At 41.5% G+C, this 20,363-nt stretch overlaps 1 protein-coding gene across 1 annotated transcript in view; it reads right to left on the bottom strand.

The window, feature by feature from the left end:
* NAA25 (N-alpha-acetyltransferase 25, NatB auxiliary subunit) overlaps positions 1 to 11,709 on the bottom strand; it is a 62,954-nt gene extending 51,245 nt beyond the window's left edge. The window contains exons 1-2 of the mRNA XM_054712456.1: positions 11,652 to 11,709; positions 476 to 561 (exon numbers count right to left, since the gene is read on the bottom strand). Of these exons, the coding sequence (XP_054568431.1) occupies positions 476 to 561; positions 11,652 to 11,709 (144 nt within the window). The remainder of the gene's footprint in view (positions 1 to 475; positions 562 to 11,651) is intronic.
* Between the last annotated feature and the right edge of the window lie 8,654 nt (positions 11,710 to 20,363).

The following is a 20,363-nucleotide window of genomic DNA, read 5'->3' as shown; positions in this document are numbered from 1 at the left end:
ACAGAAGGGTCCGGGATTCTGGTTAAGGGCACATACCTTGATTGCAGGCTCCTCCTGAGCCCAGACCCTGGTAGGGGTGGGTGCAGGAGGCAACCAATCAATGTGTCTCTCTCACATTGATATTTCTCTCTATTTTCCCTCTCTCTTCCACTCTCTCTAAAAAAATCAATGGAAAATATCCTCAGGTGAGAATTAGAGAGAGAGAGAGAGAGAGAGAGAGAGAGGAAGAGAGAGAGAAAGAGAGAATGCAAAACATTGCTTAAGAGAATTTGTGAAAATAAAATAATTAAATTAGATAAGTTATGCTCAAAGAATTAAATAGCTAGCTTCTAACTCAATACTACTCATGGCATTTAAGTGATCAAGAAAATACTCTGAAAATTACTAAAGAGATTAATTAAACATCTTTCTCCTTTAAAGTCAAAATTACAATATATAACCCAACAAATCTAAGTTGAAGGGCAAATGAACTTACCTTAGCACAATGAAGATCCTTATGTTTCTTCAATAATTTATCTGCTTGTTGAATTGCCATTTTATTATTGCCATTATCAAGATAATCTATAAAAACAGAAATTATGATAGTTTATTTCTTCAACAACAAATATGAAAAATAGATAGGCTGGTATCAAATGTTTCAGAAAGTATAATTCCGTATTAAAAGCATCATGGAAAAACATACACACACATCATGGAGCTCTGGCCGGGTAGCTCAGTTGGTTAGAGCTGCATCCCCATATACCAAGGTTGTGGGATCGATCCTTGGTCAAGGCACATACAAGAATCAACCAATGGCAGGTATGTTTCAGTTGGTTGAGCACCAAGAGGTCACCTTTCGATTCCCAGTCAGGACACATGCCAAGGTTTCGGGCATGATCCCCAGTGGAGAAGCATACAGGAGGCAACCAACTAATATTTCTCTCTCTCCCTTTCCCTTCCTCTCTCTCTAAAGCCAATAAAAACAAACATCATAGAGTTCATTTTCACTTTAAATGACCAGGATGGTCCAAAATACCACTTTATATCCCTACAGCCATCTCTCATCCAAAAGCACTATAATCAGTTATATTGATTAATGAAGATTCAAAACACATTTATATGATAGATGACATTAATTTTATTTTTACCTATGATAAACAGGTTTAGTCACCCAAAAATTAAAAATGTTTTTTAAAAAAGAATTCTTTCTAGTATCCAAGCTTTAAATTTACCAAATAGACATTGTTCCTTCAATAAAATGTTTAATAAGTACTTACTTTACCACCAAGTATAATTCTCTGAATTAGAAAATAAGAGCAAGTTTTACCTATGGGAAGTGGGGGGAAATGGAAGAGATAAAGTCCAATAATATCAGGAGTGGGCAAGGATGCAGGAAGAAAAGCACTTTCAAATACTGTTTGAAACTGAAACTATCAATGACTTTGAAGAACAACTGACGTCTAGGTTCCATAAGCTATGTATGCATTCCTAATCTTAAGGAATATAGGGACCTATTATAAAATTGTGCTAAGGGGAAAAGAGCAATCTGTTATCACTCAAAAGTCTAACAAAAGCTAAGATTTATTTCCAGATGAGAACTACAAGGAAATGAGAGGTATTTTCAATGGGAAATGGTGGTAGCTGTCAATTCTAAGTATAGAATGACTAAACACAGGCCAACCACAACTTACTATACTAATTTCAGGTCCCTCTTTGCATATCAAGGTCCCATATCAGCATAGAGGCAGAGGACGAGGCAAAGATAACTCAAAATAATCGATTTTGCAACAATGAGAGAGCAATAGCAACTCTCATTCATTGCTGGTGAAAATGCAAACTGGTACAGCCACTTTGAAAGACAGTTTAATGGTTTATTTAAAAACTAAACAGGGGGGTAGGGGAATGTGTGGGGAAGGGTGTGGGATGGGAATGGGAGGACGAGGACAAATATGTGATACCTTAATCAATAAAGAAATTTTTTTAAAAAAAGAAGATAGGCTATAAACTTGTATGCATCTAGAAAAATAGGTCTAAAATAAATAAATAAATAAATTATAAAACTGAAAAAATAAAAATAAAAACTAAACGTACTCTTCCCATATGATCCAAAAATTGTGCTCCTTAGTATCTACCCAAATAAGCTGAAAACTTACTTCCACACAAAAACCTGAACACAAATGTTTACAGCAGCTTTATTCATAATTGTTAAAACTTAGAAGCAACTAAGATGACCTTCAATAGGCTAATGGATAAACAAACAGAGGTACATCCATATGATAGAATATTACTTGGCTATAAAAAAAAAATAAGCTACCAAGTCACATAAAAAACATGGAGGAAGCTATCAAGTCACATAAAAAAACATGGAGGAAGCTTAAATACATATTGCTAAGTGATAAAAGCCAATTTGGCCCTGGCCAGGTAGCTCAGTTGGTTGGACTATTGTCCCAATACACAGGGGTTGCAGGTTCAATTCCCAGTAGAAGGCACATAAAATAATCAACCAATAAATGCATAAATAAGTGGAACAACAAATTGGTGTTTCTCTCTCTTTCTCTCTCTCAAATCAATAAATAAAAATTTTAAAGGCCGATCTATAAAGCTATAAAGGCCACACACTATATAATTCCAACTATGTGACATTCTGGAAAAGGCAAAAATTATACAATGAGTGGTTGCCACGGACTGAAGGAGGAATGAATATGTGGAGCACAGAGGATATTTAAGGCAATGACACTGTTCTGTATGATACTGTGATGATGGACACATGTCATCATACATTTGCCAAAACCCATAAAATGTACAACACAAAGAATGAACCATAGCCCAGCTGGCGTGGCTCAGTGGTTGAGTGTCAATCTATGAACCAAGAGGTCACGTTTTGATTCCCGGTCAGGCACATGCCCGAGTTGTGGGTTTGATTCCCAGTAGGGGGGCATGCAGGAGGCAGCCAATCAATTATTCTCTCTCATCATTAATGTTTTTCTCTCTCTTTCTCCCTTCCTCTCTGAAATAAATATCCTATATAATAAAACCCTAATATACAAATCGACAGAACAGCAGAACAGCCGACAGAATGACCAGTCGCTATGATGTGCACTGACCACCAGGGGGCAGATGCTCAACACAGGAGCTCTCCCCTGTGGTCAATGCGCTCCCACAGGGGGAGCACCCCTTAAGTGAGAAGCTGGCTCAAGGCTGGTGAGCATAGCGGTGGTGGTGGGAGCCTCTCCCGCCTCTGCTGCAGGCGGGCAGTAAGGAGTGAAGAATCCCGGACTGCAAGAAACCCAAACTGTGAAAGGGATGTCTGACTGCCGGCTATCCCCTGAGGGGTCCCAGACTTCGAGAGGGCACAGGCCAGGCTGAAGGATCACCCCACACACCCCCACATCTCCTCCCCCCAGTGCATGAATTTTGTGCACTGGGCCTCTAGTATATATATAAAAGAATGAACCATAATGTAAAATAGTAAACCATGTAATTTAATTATTAATAAGCTATTGAGCCAAAACCGGTTTGGCTCAGTGGATAGAGCGTCAGCCTGCGGACTCAAGGGTCCCAGGTTCGATTCCGGTCAAGGGCATGTACCTTGGTTGCGGGCACATCCCCAGTAGGGGGTGTGCAAGAGGCAGCTGATCGATGTTTCTCTCTCATCCATGTTTCTCTCTATCCCTCTCTCTCTTCCTCTCTGTAAAAAATCAATAAAATATATTTGAAAAAAAAAAAATAAGCTATTGACTCAGCTACTTTAACAAATATACCACACTAATACAAGATGTTAGTAACAGGAGAAAGGAGTAGAGGGGAGGAGAGTGGAGATATATATAGGAACTCTCTACTTTCTGCTCATTTTTCTGTAAACCTAAAACTGCTCTAAAAAATAGTTTATTAATACAAAATAAATTTAATAATAAATAATAAATTTAAAAATAATAAAAGCATAGACTCATTTCCAGAGAAGGAAAATGAGAAATGTTATAAGTGGGATGTAGGGTGGTAGTTGTCAATTCTAAATATAGAAATATAACTGAACACAAACCAGTTCTTAATTACCACTACTGGTTCCTCACTGCTCATCAAATCAGGTCCCAAATCAGCATAAGGATAGAGAAGGCATAGACAACTCAAAATAATCTATGGTCCTGGTGACCTAGAGTGCTCCAAATAAAGTGCTCCCTTCCTCTCTGAAATAAATATCCTATATAATAAAACCCTAATATGCAAATGATAGTGGACTATCATTTTACCTAATGGTTTCAATTTTTCTCCAATAAATACATTATTAAAACTTTTGACAGACATATAAATACATGAGTTTCATCTATTTAGTCCTCAATACACTTAATATTGATGAGCACCAAAATTGCTAGGTAAGAAGATTAAAAAGAAGCCTTACTCTAGAGGAAATCACAATGTAGGAAGAAAAGGTCAAAAAGAGTCTTATTGTGAATGGAATCACAACCTATAAAGCAGTAGAGCCTAAGACCATCGGAAAACACAGATATTTACATTACGATTCTTAACAGTAGCAAAATTACAGTTATGAAGTAGCAACGAAAATAATTTTATGGTTGGGGGTCACCACAACATGAGGAACTGTATTAAAGGGTGGCGGCATTAGAAAGGTTGAGAACCACTGCTATAAAGGAAGATCAAAGACTTAATAGTCAGGTAGAGAGATTGGAGAATCAAAGAACTCTAAAAGCATACAATCTTGGCCTGAATACCCAGATATGTAATACCAGTTTTCTTAAATCCTTAGCTCAGCTAATAATAAGCCTTCATTTGTCCTTTACAAAATATAACAGAGATACTTCAGCTCAATAAATGACAGTTCTTCTTAAATACTTGATGCTGACCTCATGCTGAGTCAATTCTTAGTTACTCCTGACTCAGTCCTAAAAGATTGCAGGTTTACAGAACATATCCTGAAGCTTTCTCAAAGAGTAGACATCTTTGATGAGATGTCATATCTGAGATCTGCCCATAAATGGATCAAGCCAGAGTCAGGACTATAAGAACACTGAACTTTTCCCTCTATCATTGACAAGGCTCTGAAATTGCTGTCCCTACCTGCCCATGCCCTCTCCTCTGGAAATGGTTTCTACTGCCCTCTGCTGAAGGGGTAGGGCTGGATGACCATGTCTAGACCATGTAATTGTAGCCCAATGGGGTGGACATTTGACCCAAGCTGGATAAATCAGGTTTCTTCCTGATAATCTGAAACTGCAGCACTGAAAGCTGGAGTCTGAAAGCTGGAGTCGGAAAGCTAAAGCTCATTTGGAAAGCAATAAACATGAGTCTGAGATTACCAGTAGCAGCTCAGGAATTTCTGTTTTTGAAAGAGCCTTAGTTAGAGATGCAAGTTTGTTGATGGGGAGTGAAGAAAAGGAGTTATTTCTTGATTCTTCATTCACATAACATTTATAAAAGAATAAAAAAATTCACCCTCGCTCGATTGGCTCAGTGGATAGAGCATCGACCTGTACTGAAGGGTCTCTGGTTTGATTCGGTCAAAGACACATGCCCCGGTTTCAGGCTTGATCCCCAGTAGAGGGGAGTGCAGGAGGCAGCTGATCAATGATTCTCATCATTGATGTTTCTATCTCTCTCTCTCCCTTTTCCTTTCTCTCTGAAAACAAAAAAATACATTTTAAAAAAATTTTTAAAAAGAATTAAAATTTTTCAATTATCTTTATCAAAAAATCTGGGGAGGGGAAAGGCAGCACTGATTAGCCACAGCTTGGTAGGGCCACAAAGCCAACATGTTGGGCCCTGGGTAAATTAATAAGCAGCGAAAAAATAAAAAATTTAAAAAAACAGCCTGAAGAACCAAGCAGAGAAAAGAGACACACACATATAGAAGCAGACATGAGCATCTGAAAAAGAAGCTTCAGATCCTAACAGCTTTCCAGTTTCCATGAGGCCCTGAATCACTGCATTCCTGCCCTGGACTCCCACAAGGGTTTATGGCAACCCCCTTTACCTGAGTTGGTATCAGTGGGTTTCTGTCCTTGCACCTGAAAGTTTTAACTAAGACGCTCCAGCACATTCAGCCTGCTGTCAGGCTCTTCCTGGATGCCCCTCTTAGGGACAACTGATTAATAGGTTGCTGAGTCTTTTGGGGAAAGTTTATTTTCATTTTACATTACTGACTCTAGAATATAAATTATGTACCCCTGGGAGAAAACAGGCCAATAAATATAATACGTAAGTCTTTTTTTTTTTAGTAAATCTTTTTAAAATTAACTTAAAGGTAATTGTGATTTGACCATAGAGATTGGTGTTCCCTTAATAACAAGAGTAAACCAAAATCAGCCCTAGCTGGTTTGGTTTAGTGGCTAGAGTCGGCCTGTGGACTGGAGGGTCCTGGGTTCGATTCCAGTCGGGGGCACGTGCCCAGGTTGCAGGCTCGATCCCCAGTAGGGGTCATGCAGGAGACAGCTGATCAGTAACTCTCTCTCATCATTGATATTGATGTTTCTATCTCTCTCTCCCTCTCCCTTCCTCTCTGAAATCAATAAAAATATATTTTTTTTAAAATGTAAACCAAAATCAGCTATACACAAATCATGCAGAGGAAACAGTAACATGATAGATCAGTTAAAGCAATGTTTTCCAAAGCACAGGTACCAACACAACCGAAATGTTTTTATGTGGTCCTTGCAGACAGCACTAGATAATACAATGAAAAAGTTGATATCTTTTCTAATATTTCCTCTATATTAAGGAGGTAGTCTCAGTCTGGTGTCAGCTTGCTACTTCTTTAATACTTGCTAATGTCTTTTGTTCACAAGGAAGGAACAGGTCTTAGATTCAGTTTCATAAGTATCAGGCTCTAGTTAAGACTTTTAGTTCTGTTTTTGTTTACATTGTACTTTTTTTTTCTTGTTTTGGTTAATCCTCAGCTGAGGATACTTTTCCATTGATTTCTGGGGAGAATGAAGAGAAAGGGAAAGGCAGAGAGGAATATCGATGTGAGAGAAACACATCAATTGTTGCTTCCTGCCTGAGCCCTGACTAGGGGAGGAGCCTGCAACCAAGGTATGTGTCCTTGATTGGAATTGAACCCAAGACACTTTGGTCCACGCTCTATCCACTGAGCCAAACCAGCTAGGGCTCATGTACTTATTTTTATGGCTTTGTTGACTCAGGACAAGTGACAGGTTTCCCATTAATGGCAATGGTTTAGATTTTTTTAAATAAACTTAAGTTAAAAAATCTATTTAATAAAAATATTACATAAATAATAATATAGATAATACTATAATAAAGCTAAAATAATCAAATTAGGTAAAAGAATGATAGAAATTTGGGAAACATTATGTCAAGTCATTGGCAACAGACTATCAAATTTGCTGAATGAGTGAGCAAGCCACTTTCCTCGGTAACACTTCCAACAGAAGCTCCTCTTCCGTGCAGATACAGACAGACAGCTGCAGGCCCTGACACATGCAGCCTACTGTCTGCTTGCCCTGAAGAGGCCCTAGGAATAATTTGTCCAATCCTACTTAGGGATACTGACAGTAGGAAAGGGATCAGTCTTGCAAATAAAAAAGGAAAGGCTTTAAGTTCTATGTTCTTGCAGCTGCCGTGAAAGTTTCCAGAGCAGCTGAAATGACAACCTGCAGAGTTTCCACTTCCTACCAGAGCTTCAGAGACTAATAAAGACATTGCTCCAATTTAGAAAAAGACTGAATACAAAATAGCTCCATAGTTAAATTACAATGTCCTTTGCTTAAAAATCCTGTGTTTATGAAAAAGATCCTAGCTTTTACCAAGAATACAAATGGTAGGTGAAACATACTTTCAGTCAACAAGCCTTTAATTAAATGTGCAAGATGAGGAGGGGGATGTCGAATTTTAAAAATAAATAATGCCTCCTAATTGATCATCTCACACCCTACATTTGCTCCCTCATTTAAGTTATTTCTCCACACAATATTCAGAACTATCTTTAAAATAAATTCCCAAACCCTCAGATCCTCACATGGTACGAGCTTCTTTTATACACTCACTCTCTCCATCCTTTTCTATCTGGAAAAATGTCCTAACTCACCAAAGAAGTGATTATCAATCAGGAAACAAGGAAACACAGCTGGTAAATATTTTACACCTGATCCAGACTAGAGGAACACTACAAACTAGTAAAACAGTTTAGAACAAAGATCTTGTACCAGAAAAGTAAGAGAAAGAGAGAGAGAGAGAATCCTAAAAACGGGGAATATTTTCTCTTTCACATTTCTCTGTTCCTATTTTGTAATTGCTGACCCAGTAATTCCTATATTCAGACAATCACTCCTACCACTCCCCTCCCCCTAACCAATAAAGACATTTTAAAACTACTAATAATGGTAGAAGAAAGCCCTGGTGCCCACCAAGTCATATCAGAGTACAAAATCGGTTGAGAACCACATAGCACATGAGAATCATTTTAGCAAAAGGAGAATGAATAATAAAGCAGGTGTTCTAGTAAGGCCATGGGTGATTTTCAAAAACCAAAAATGCAATACCCAAACTTGCCAATTTATGAGTAATAAGATGCATCCTAAAGATGTTTCAACTAATCGCATTTATGCAGAGAAAAACTATTATAAACGTAGATACTGAAAATAGAATGTAAGCTCCCCACATCTCATCCCACCACAATTTCACAATTATTCACCCTTACAGCCCTGTCCACTTCTACCCCAAACAATATTCAGCAAGAGCTGAAGACAGTTCAACAGTTATAAGATCCTAAAACCTTGGCAATACAAATAATCCTATACAAAGATAGTGATGTTGCTGAATCTGAAATCTATAAAGGGCTGGACTCTCCTGTGAGAATGCCTGTGTTCAAATCCCAGCTCTGAGCAAAGCTAATCTCTGGCCTTCAGTTCATAACCACAATAATCGTACCTACCTAGTAGGATAGCACACAAATAAGCACTCAATGCTGACAGCCCTTGAACTTTTGGATGGTGTGCAAGCACCACCTTGAGTGAGCTTGTTCATTTGTCCGCTAACGAATGTCTGAATTCAAGGAATGATAGTGGTTTGGGGTACTAATGGATTTAAACACAAAAGCAGGGGCTATAGGTCAAAAGTCAACAACAGTCTGCACCCTTTCTTTTCCTATTCCTATCAGTTTATATTAATCGCCTTGGAATTCCTAAAAAGCCTCTTCTAATCTTCTTCCCACATAACTATAATAAACGCTACTAATTCTGTCTTCACTTTTAAGAATATGACATGTCACTTCTGGTTAAACATATCCTGATGTTTATCAATGTGAAATGGACAAGGTTTTTCTTCTTGGATAGCTCAAAACACTATTAATTCTAAATGACTTATGGGGCACCAAAGGCATTTTCTTTGGTCCTCAAGAACAACTGTGGAAATCCAATTATTCTTAAAAATACTGAATCTTGCTTTTGGGGGAGACTTTCACTGTGCGTTAGCATCATTTGCCTTCACTCAACATTCCAAATAACTTGATTTGAGAGAGAAGAGGCTTTAGTTTGGCAATTAACAATGCTTCTGGTTCCTTTAATTGGCAAGGAGTTGGTAAAGTGAGTGATAATACTATTTTTGGAAGATAAGTAACTGCCCTTTAGAGAACGGGGGGACAGGGAACAGGGGGAGAGAAATGCAAATTCTCAGACATAGCCCCAGATCTGTCTTAAGAACCAGTAGAGTAATAGAATGTTCCATTGGCAAGATGGCCCCACTGAAATTTATAAGGAATTGCAGAAGGCTGAGATGGGCAGGTTTATTAAGACAGTATGGTCTTGAACCTGAGACCAGAGACCCTTTCAGAATGCCTATGAGGTGGAAAACTGTCACAATGAAACTAAGATGTTACTTGGCCTTTTTCATCATTCTCAAAGTGTGTTTTCTAACTACATAACTGAATGAACAGAAAATAGAAGCCCATGAAAACCTACATGTCTTTTATTAAAGACAGCCATTTCTAATGTATTATAACTTATGAATTATAATAATGATGACTATATACCAAAAAAGTGTTGAATCTTTTTAGTTAAAAAAATAAAAAGCAGCCACTGAACAGAACTTTAATGAGCCTCTTACGGCAAACCCTGGATTCAGTTCTTGCCCTCAATCACCCTTGTATATTTCATCCTTGCCCTCTGAAAATTTATACTGGAGGGCTTGAGAGGATGCAGCCCTGGGAAAGTGAAAATCAGAGTCCTGTCTTTGCCACTCACCACCTGTGTGACCTGTGGCAAGTCAGTATCTTCAGCTCAAAGTGAGATGGTTTCTAGCACAATGGTTAGGAGGGTGAGCCTGGGACCATCCACAGGGTTCAGGTCCTAGCTCCACCAAATGTTAGCTGTATGACTTCAGACATATTAGCACATCAATAAAGCCCAATTTCCTCATTTATATAAAAAAAGGGGGGGGGGTGGAAAAAAAACTACCCACCTCATAAGAGTGTGTGAAGATTAAATAAGATAACCCATATAAAAAGCCAAGGACAGTGACTGACATAATTAGTAGTCTTCTACACACATTAGCTATTATTACTTATCTCACAGGATTGTTTTTGGAATCAAATGAGATGTGAGAGTAAAGCATCATACAAATTACAAAAATAAAAGCAAGACCAATTGTGCCAGAAACATTGTTACCACATCCCCCCCAAAAAAGTTAAATGATCTCGGCCATTCGGAGAAGCCTCCATTTAGTAACATCCACGCTAAAAACACGGTCTAATTTTGCAAAAACCACTGACCTTGAAGCCTTCTTCACCATTAACTGAGATAGGCCGAGACCATACAACCATCTAAGGAAAGGAAATGCAAAAGGGACCACTGTCCAATTACATGTAGAACATCTCCGTTATTGAAAAGGTGTTTCTCCCTGACTCAAACCTGTGACTTTTCACAGCTGGGGTGGCAGGGTGACATCAAGGTCTTAAAGCCTGTGGGCTGAGGCGGGCGGTAAGGATGGAGGGGATCCACCTAGCACGCGAAGGCAAGCTGCAGAGAAAACCAGCAAGGCTGCAGAAAGGAAATGCCCTCGCAGCAGCCCTGCAAGACCCTCCATCGTGAACTACCAGTCTCTTCACCGCTATTTTGGGCCCAAGACACCCCCCACCCCAAACCCCCTCGCCGCCCACGTGTGCCCAGAGCAGCTGTTTCTCCACCGAAGACCTCGCAATTGGGAACCTCGAATCAGGCCTGTTCTGATTCGATCTGGGTGACCTTGTGTCAGACCCTTCCCCTCTTTGGACCTCTTTCTCCCTGTACACCCAGCACAGCTAGTGAGACAACCTCCTAGGCCTGGTTCCCGCAATAAAAAAAAAATCTTTAGTGAGGAATATTCCCTCAGCTTCCACCTGCGGGGAGATCTCGGGGCTCCCTTGGTGTGGCCCTAACAGAGGCAGCCTACGGGCAGCGCAGGTCTCAGCGAGAGGAAGTGTCTCCGCTCTGCCGACCCGCCGCTGCCCCGACCGAGCCGCTGCCACCTCAGGGCTCAGGAAGGCCCGCCGGCGCCTACGCGAGGCCCGTGGCTGCGGCCTAGAGGCCCGCGCGGCCCGCCCCCGGCGCCCGCGGGCCCCGCTCCCGGACTCTCAGCGCCCCTTCTGGGCCTTTGCCCCGGTCTCCGTATCCCTCGGCAGCCCTCGGCGCTTCCGGGCGGCGACCAGGCTGGCCACAGGCACTCACCGTAAATGGGCCGGAGGCGCCTGTCGTTAGGGTCCTGCACATGGCCCCGTGTCGCCATGATGACAAGCGCAGAACCACAGTGCGCACGCGCGGGGCAGGCCTCCAGGAAGGGGCTGTTAAAGGGCCAGTGCTGATCTCGCTGGTCTATCGCGATGGGTTGCGACCGAACGCACCTGCGCGGAAAGCGCTGCTACCTCGCACCCCTGTGTGAAGAATTGCCTGTTCAATAGAAACTTTCTCTCCTTTTTGACGGTGGGATCAACCTAGCTAGTAGAGGCGGCTGTTGCTGTTGAAATCCCTTCCGAGCGTGAGGACAGGAGGGGAGAAACCCTTGGTGAAAGTTAGGGCTCAGCCGCTCCTGCTGATCCTATTTATCCTCTGTGCTGAAGGACCAGTTAGACTTGTCTTTGATTAATTGTTGAGGAACCAGGAAATCCTCTGGGAGAATGAGTTCCAGACCCCTTCACCCCTTTCTCGGGGTTCAGCCAACTAAGAAGCATCTTAGATGAATAGTAATCCAGTCCATTATACTTCAACAAAGCTGGAGAGAAAAAGTAACTCAGCCAGTATGCATTGCAAGCACTTTAAATATATTATCTCTTTAATACTCATAACAACCCTCGTATCTTCCTAGGAAAGTTCTTGCCCTCAATCACCCTTGTATATTTCATCCTTGCCCTCTGAAAATTTATACTGGAGGGCTTGAGAGGATGCAGCCCTGGGGAAGTGAAAATGGTTACGAGGGTGAGACTGGGACCATCCGCAGGGTTCAGGTCCTAGCTCCACCAAATGTTAGCTGTATTGTGCCTGAATAGCTGGGGACTCAGGGCGGGTACTGCATTACTTGGATATAGTGACTGTGGGTATCTCCACCCGATGACTTCGCTCGTTTTTGTTTTTCTTTCCCATCTTCTGCATATGTTCCTATCTAATCTTAGTAATACTCCTAAGAATAAACAGATCACTGCATATTTCATAGGTTTTTAAAAATATATATTTTATTGTTTTTTTACAGAGAGGAAGGGAGAGGAATAGAGAGTTAGAAACATCGATGAGAGAGAAACATAATAATATGTTTCTAGGAGGTAGATATTATCTTCCTTTTTTATCAGTGGGTTTATTCATACATATAGTTATTGAGTGCCTGTTATGTGGCATGCTCTGTTGTAGACACGAAGGATACATCAATAAACAAATAGACAATCTTTGGTGGAGTTTTACTTATAATGGAGAAGACAGACAATGAAATGAGTAAAATAGCCATAACTGGTTTGACTCAGTGGATAGAGCGTAGGCCTGCGGACTGAAAGGTCCCAGGTTCGATTCTGGTCAAGGGCATGTACCTTGGTTGCGGGCATATCCCCAGTGGGGGGTGTGCAGGAGGCAGCTGATCAATGTTTCTCTCTCATTGATGTTTCTAGCTCTCTATCCCTCTCCCTTTGTCTCTGTAAAAAATCAATAAAATATATTTTAAAATAAATAAATAAATGAGTAAAATAGATGTACAGGTGGGCAAAAGTAGGTTTACAATTGTGAGTACACGAGTTAATAAGGCTATTGTAATAATCACAAACTGCATGTCTCCTCTCTCTCTCTCTCTACCTCTCCCTTTCTCTCTCAAATCAATTTTAAAAAACACTTTTTTTTTTAAAAGAAAGAATAATGAAGGTCAGGAGCCTCAGGTAAGCTGACCCCAGGATCACTCGGAGATGGATGTGGCCAGGTATGACCAGGCTCAGGTTGAGCTTGCAAAAGGGAGAGGAGGGAGGAGACCAGGCTCAGGTTGGGTTAAGAGGAACAATACTTGTTCATCGTTGGGGCAAATGAAAGAGCCAGTGAGTCACCTGAGTTTCAAAAGTTTCCCAGAATGGAAAAATACAGCACCTGCAAGGGGGCCCAAGGGGGCTCCTGGCCAGGATTGTGGTTACTCAGCTAGGTTCTTAGGTTACCTTTGTTGGTCTGGCCCCCTGAGGAATGCTGACAGGCTCAGCACCCCGTTCCCTAATTTGGCAGGGCCAGAGCATTATGGACCTACCTAACAGAGGCCTCTAGATATTTGAGTCACCGTTCTGAGTGGAATATATTTCTCTCCACCCTGAAAGCCTGTGTGGCATCCAACTAGGATGAATTGGCCTTTTTCTTTTCCCATTCCTACCCCTTGTCCTCAGAGCCTAAGGCTGAAGCAGTGACCTGGCTCCGGGCCTGTCCTTACCGGCTCCCTGAGAGACAGCTTCCACACCCTTTGGCAGGCATGAATCATTTCGGGTAACAAATGAGATGATCCCACCCCACCCCAGGAAGCCAAAAAAACCACATTTTTCTTGCTGTACAATTCAGAACTCAGAACAATGAGAGCTGACATGGGAAAATGCTGTCATACAGTAGGTGCTCATTAAATGATGCTTTCCATTTTCTTGACTTAGAACGGGGGTACGCCCTTCATTCTTGTCCTGTTTGGTGGCAGATTTGCTCTGGTGAGAAACCCTCTCGATCAAGGGCAGTGGCACCCATAGGTGCAATGTGCCTGAATAGCTGGGGACTCAGGGCGGGTACTACATTACTTGGATATAGTGACTGTGGGTATCTCCACCCAATGACTTCTCTAGTTTTTGTTTTTCTTTCCCATCTTCTGCATATGTTCCTATCTAATCTTAGTAATCCTCCTAAGAATAAACAGATCACTGCATATTTCATAGGTTTTTTAAAAATATATTTTATTGGTTTTTTACAGAGAGGAAGGGAGAGGAATAGAGAGTTAGAAACATCAATGAGAGAGAAACATCAATCAGCTGCCCCCTGCACACCTTCCACCAGAGATGTGCCTGCAACCAAGGTGCATGCCCTTGATCGGAATCGAACCTGGGATCTTTCAGTTCCCAGGCTGACGCTCTATCCACTGAACCAAACCGGTCAGGGCTCATAGTTTTTATAACTGATTTCCTGCACTTTTGACAGTAATATAAACAGCAACTCTGACTCTGAAATCAAACCAGACTTAGATCAAAATCTGGACACTGATATGTATCAACTGTGTGATCCTAAGCAAGTGACTGAACATCTCTGAGCCTTAGTATCTGCATTTGTAAAATTATGATACTAAAAGGATCTACCTCATCAGGTTGATATGAGGAATAAATTCTGTGGTTTATGAAAAGAAACAAGCAGAAAGAAAGCACTCAACAACAGTTACATACTATTACTATTTTTAATATTAGTAATAAAATTATTACTCCCTTCTCTTAAAACTGCAGAAATCACCTCCTGACAAATCAACATACAACAAGTGCTGGCAAGGATGCGGAGAAAAAGGAACCCTCTTGCACTGCTGGTGGGAATGCAGACTGGTGCAGCCACTGTGGAGAACAGTATGGAGTTTCCTCAAAAAATTAAAACTAGAACTGCCATTTGACCCAGTAATCCCACTTCTAGGAATATATCCCAAGAAAACAGAAATACCGATCAGAAAGGACATATGCACCCTATGTTCATAGCAGCACAATTTACAATAGCTAAGATTTGGAAACAGCCTAAGTGCCCATCAACAGATGAGTGGATTAGAAAACTGTGGTACATCTACACAATGGAATACTACGCTGCTGTAAAAAAAAAGAAGGAATTCTTACCATTTGCAACAGCATGGATGGAACTGGAGAGCATTATGCTAAGTGAAATAAGCCAGTCAGAGAAAGATAAATGTCACATGATCTCACTTATTTGTGGAATATAATGAACAACATAAACTGATGAACAAAAATAGGACTAGAGTCATAGAAGCATCCAACAGACTGTCCAATCTATGAGGGAAGGCTGGCCGGGGTGGGGGTGGGGGCGGTGAAGGGGTAAGAGATCAACCAAAGGACTTGTATGCATGCATATAAGCATAACCAATGGACACAGACGGGGGTGGGTGGTGTGGGCATGTGCTGGGGGGTGGGGGGGGGGCCAGGGACAGATCAATGGGGGGGGAAAGGAGACATATGTAATACTTTAAACAATAAAGAATTTAAATTTAAAAAAATCACCTCCTGATACTTCAGGACACCAAGGAAGGAAGGACTTTTCCCCATCTGATGTGTCTCCTTGTAGGAGTAATACCTTGGAATCTCCATAACACTTAGCATAAAGTAAGCCAAAAGAACCAAGTGCAGAATTAAAGGTAGACAAGGCAGAGAAACACAGAACTGGGAGCTAATAGTTCAGGAGAGCCAAGGTTATGATCTTAGTTTGCCCAACAATTGACATTGTGATCCTGGGTCTCATTTTCCCCATCAGAAAAAGAGAGGGTGGATTCTCAGTCCCCTCTACCTCTCAAGCGTCCCTATGTAGTCTCAAGCGCCCCTGTCATCCACCCTAGCACTTCCAATTATTTCCACTAGGTGGCATATGAATGCCAAATTGCCCAGGCTACTTTCCAAATCAGAAATTATCTGAATTTAATTAATTTTTTAAAGAACATACCAAATATGAAATATTTGTAAGCTATTTATTTATAATTTTTAACTTATCTTTATTATTAAAAGTATTAAAGATGTCCCCTTTTTCTTTATAATTTTCATACTCAAGTTTATTGAGTTTTTTTATTATTATTATTGATTTCAGAGAGGAAGGAAGAGGGAGAGAGAGATAGAAACATCAATGATGAAAGAGAATCATTGATCAGCTGCCTCCTGAATGCCCCTGACTGGGGATCAAGCCCACAACCCGGGCATGTGCCCTTGACCAGAATGGAACCTGGGACCCTTCAGTCTGCAGGCCGACGCTCCATCCACTGAGCCAAACCAGCTAGGGCTGTTGAGGTATTATTTACATACCATAAAATTCTTCCATTTTAAGTGCACAATTCAATGATTTTTAGTACATTTTACAGAGTTCGGCAACCATTGAAATAATCTAATTTTAGAACATTTCATCAGCCAAATAATATTGCTTTATAAGCTATAATTTTAAAAATTATGAAATGTTTCAAAATCTGTAGAAGTAAAGAAAATAATACCCACATTTACATAGCAGACAGATTTAACAAATGTTAATATTTTGCAAGCATAGACTTTTTATTTTATTTAACTTATTGGGGTGATATTGGTTAATAAGATTATAAAGGTTTTGAGTGTACAATTCTATGATACATCATCTGTATATTGCATTGTTGCCCACCACCCAAAATCAAATCTTCCATTATCATCCTATATAGTAAAAACTAAGTGTCGGGTCGTCTGGTCAGCCATTCAACCAATCAAAGTGTAATAGGCTAATGATATGCTAAGCCCTCTCAACCAATCGCTATGACATGCACTGACCACCAGGGGGAAGATGCTCTGACCGGTAGGTTAGCTTGCTGCTGAGGTCTAGGAGATACCGGCAGGACACACCCTGGAGGCCTCCCTCGGTCCCTCTCTGGCTGGCCAACCTCCTGAGTCCCTCCTCGGCCCTGATCCTGCACCAGTAGGGTCCCTTGGCCTGGCCTGCACCCTCTCGCAATCCAGGCTGAGAGAACCTCTCCCACCCCGCCCACCCCGCCCCCCCCTCTCCAGTGCACCGGGCCTCTAGTATATCTGATATTTGGACAGAGAGTGGGCCACAGACCCAGAGCCTCTGACAGGTAATGGTATTTATACGAGTTTCATAACAATAATTATTTATCTTTTTACTTTATTTTTAATGTTTTTTATTTATTTGAGAGAGAGAAGAAGGTGAGAAAGAGAAACATCGACTTGTTGCTCCACTTATTTATGCATTCATCAGTTGATTCTTGTAGTATGTGCCCTGATCAGGGATCAAATCTACAACCTTAGTGTAGGGACGATGCTCTAACCACCTGGGCTACCCAGCCAGGGCCAAAAATGGACCCTTAATTTTGAATGAAGGAGACTCTGCGAGGTAGTGTTGCTGTGTGGTCAGTTCTCTGGTACAAAAAAAACATGAGATAAGATTACAACCAGTCAGGAAATTCACATCACAAGCTAATTCTAAATTTTATATGCAAATACAAGTGCCCTAGAATGGCCAAGAAAATCTTGAAAAAGAGGAACAGAATAAGAGGACTTACATTGGAAGTCTGAGTAGAGTGATGAGGAGTCCACACAGGCACTGGAGGTGGGAGCAGGAGCAACCGAGCAGGGTATTCGTGCCCAGCTTCCTCATGGCTAAGGCACGTGTCGGTGGAACTTGCTCCTGGCAGCAAAAACACAAGGAGGCGCTTACCACAGGGGTTTTCACATTCTCATCCTAAGGGTGCTCATCCCAGAAGAGGAAATGTTTCACCCATTTCCTCCCCCCCACCCCCCACCCCAAACGGTCTGACAGTGGCTCCACCTGTCGCCTCAGGACATTCCAGGGACTTCTGCTCAGAGTCCAGTCTCCTCCCAGACCTCCATGAGGGAGGTCACCGTACTTCAGGAAGCGTGATCATATCTTATTCCAAGTTAAGGCTATTAGTAAGAAGAGGAGAGAGAATTGTGGACGAAAGAGGTCACATGCGAACCTGACAAGCTCAGGGGAGGCCTGCATGGTGGTCTTGCAAACTCAGAGACCTAAAGTAACCACAAAGGATGAAATTAAACTTTAAAAGCAGTGATGGTGGGTAGTCACCTCCTAAGCCAGTATCTTCACTGACAAGGGCAACCTTTACCTTAACTGAGCCTATCTGTCTTTTTGCATCTATAATAACATACCCTTGAAATGTCTGGGTAACTTGTAACTTCCTTTTTTCCAAACCCCTTGGGACACAACCTAATGTGTCTGGGTGCCAGGACAGAGACCACAAATTCCTTCATTATCATGTTAACTGTTCCTGCACCCACCTAAGCATGTGTCCATCATTTGACTTTTTATCCAATCCCAGAGGTTTCTCCCTCCCCCTCTTTGCTTTCTCCTGCCTCTCTAGTCTATCACCAATGGATTTCACGTAACCCACCTACGTCCCCCTTTGATTGCAATGTATAAAAATAGAGGAAAACCTGCCATTTCTCCGGAGCATTATCTCAATCTATTGAATTGATTTTTAGACAGAGAGAAAGTGAGAGAGAGACATCTATTGGTTGTGTCTGGTACATGCCCAATAGGGGATTGAACCCACAACCTTTTAGTGTGTGGGAAGACATGCCAACCAACTGAGCCACTCAGCCAGGGCCAAGGAAGTACCCTTTATTATTTTTTCCTTTAAATCTTTGTTGAAAGTATTACATATGTCCCCTTTTACCCCATCGCCCCTCCAAAGAAGTACCTTTTTTAAATTTATTTTTTATTTTTTTATTGATTTTATTACAGAGAGGAAGAGAGAGGGATAGAGAGTTAGAAACGTCGATGATAGAGAAACATCCATCAGCTGCCTCTTGCACACCCCCTACTCGGGATGTGCCCGCAACCACGGTACATGCCCTTGACCGGAATCGAACCCGGACCCTTCAGTCCTAAGGCCGACGCTCTATCCACTGAGCCAAACCGGTCTCGGCCAAAGAAGTACCTTTTAATGTTTTTTATAAATCAGGACATAAAGCATGATGTAATTTTGCAAGTAGGAATTGAGTGCCTTCTATGTGTCTGAGTCTGTGTTGGGCACAGGGCCAGGAATATGTGACTCTAGGCAGCTGCTGGTAAGTCAATGTGGGAGGAAGGGAAGCGGTTGGCACTAGAGATTCAAGGAAAAGCTGCATTAATTCTGTTAGAGATTTAAGGCTGAGGCTGGGGGAGAGAGATAGATGGTGTGTGTGTGTGTGTGTGTGTGTGTGTGAGCATGTGTGTGTGTGTGCGCGTGTGAATGTGTGTGTGTGTGTGTGAGAGAGAGAGAGAGAATTGGGGCTTCGAGGAAGTGTTGGGGAGGGGGAAGTTCATGGTGGCTTTTCAGGCTTGGTAATGACAGCTTTGGCTAGAGGAGAATAATTCCCTTCCCCCATCCCATCCTGGATAGGACCTGAATTTGACAGAACAGGGAAGGGCAAGGCAAACCTATCCCAGGGCCTTTATCAACATTCCAAGGCAGTCGATGCTGAATCTGCCTGAACCAAGAAGGGAAGTTCTGGCCATGCTCCCCCAAATTAGATTCAGTAAATCTGGGTTGTGTTTGCAGGTATGATGAATGGAAGGTGTCCAGGACCTGAAATTACAATTTTTTTAGTTTTATTTTTTATTATGTTTAATTTTTCAATTACAGTTGACATTCAATATTATATCAGTTTCAGGTGTATAGCACAGTGGTTAGACTTTATATTACTTACAAAGTGATCCCCCCAATATTTCCCATATACATCCGGCACCATAGTTATTACAATATCATTGACTGTATTTCCTATGCTGTACTTTATTACATCCCTGCAGAAATTTAAATGTTTCACAAGCTCTCAAATGATTCTGTGCCAGGGGGTGAGGGTGGGGTGTTTCTTAAATTCTAGTTGGAGAAACACCGCCTAAGGGAAACTACAGCTGATCTTTTACAAGTGGTCTCCTAGTAACCTTCTCAAGTCAAGCCTAAACCTTTTCTGCTGTTTGGTCAGAAATAATATGTTGGCAAACTTTTAAGATTTCTGCTGCTGGATATAGGCCAGGACAAATAAGGCATCCTAAGGAGTTAAGTGAAGTCTGAACTGGTCATTATTTCTCCTTGACTCCTTGCTCCCCTGGCCCATGCTGTCTCCCACTGTAAACTCTGCATTCAGAACTTCTGAGTCACCCATGCAAGGGAAGAAAGTGAGTTGATCCCAGGAGACAGGGTCACTA

This window comes from Eptesicus fuscus, chromosome 23 (genome assembly GCF_027574615.1).
Source record: "Eptesicus fuscus isolate TK198812 chromosome 23, DD_ASM_mEF_20220401, whole genome shotgun sequence".
Classification (NCBI taxonomy): Eukaryota; Metazoa; Chordata; class Mammalia; order Chiroptera; family Vespertilionidae; genus Eptesicus; species Eptesicus fuscus.
Note: the sequence above shows the minus strand (reverse complement) of the source record. Positions and strands in the feature narration are given on the sequence as shown.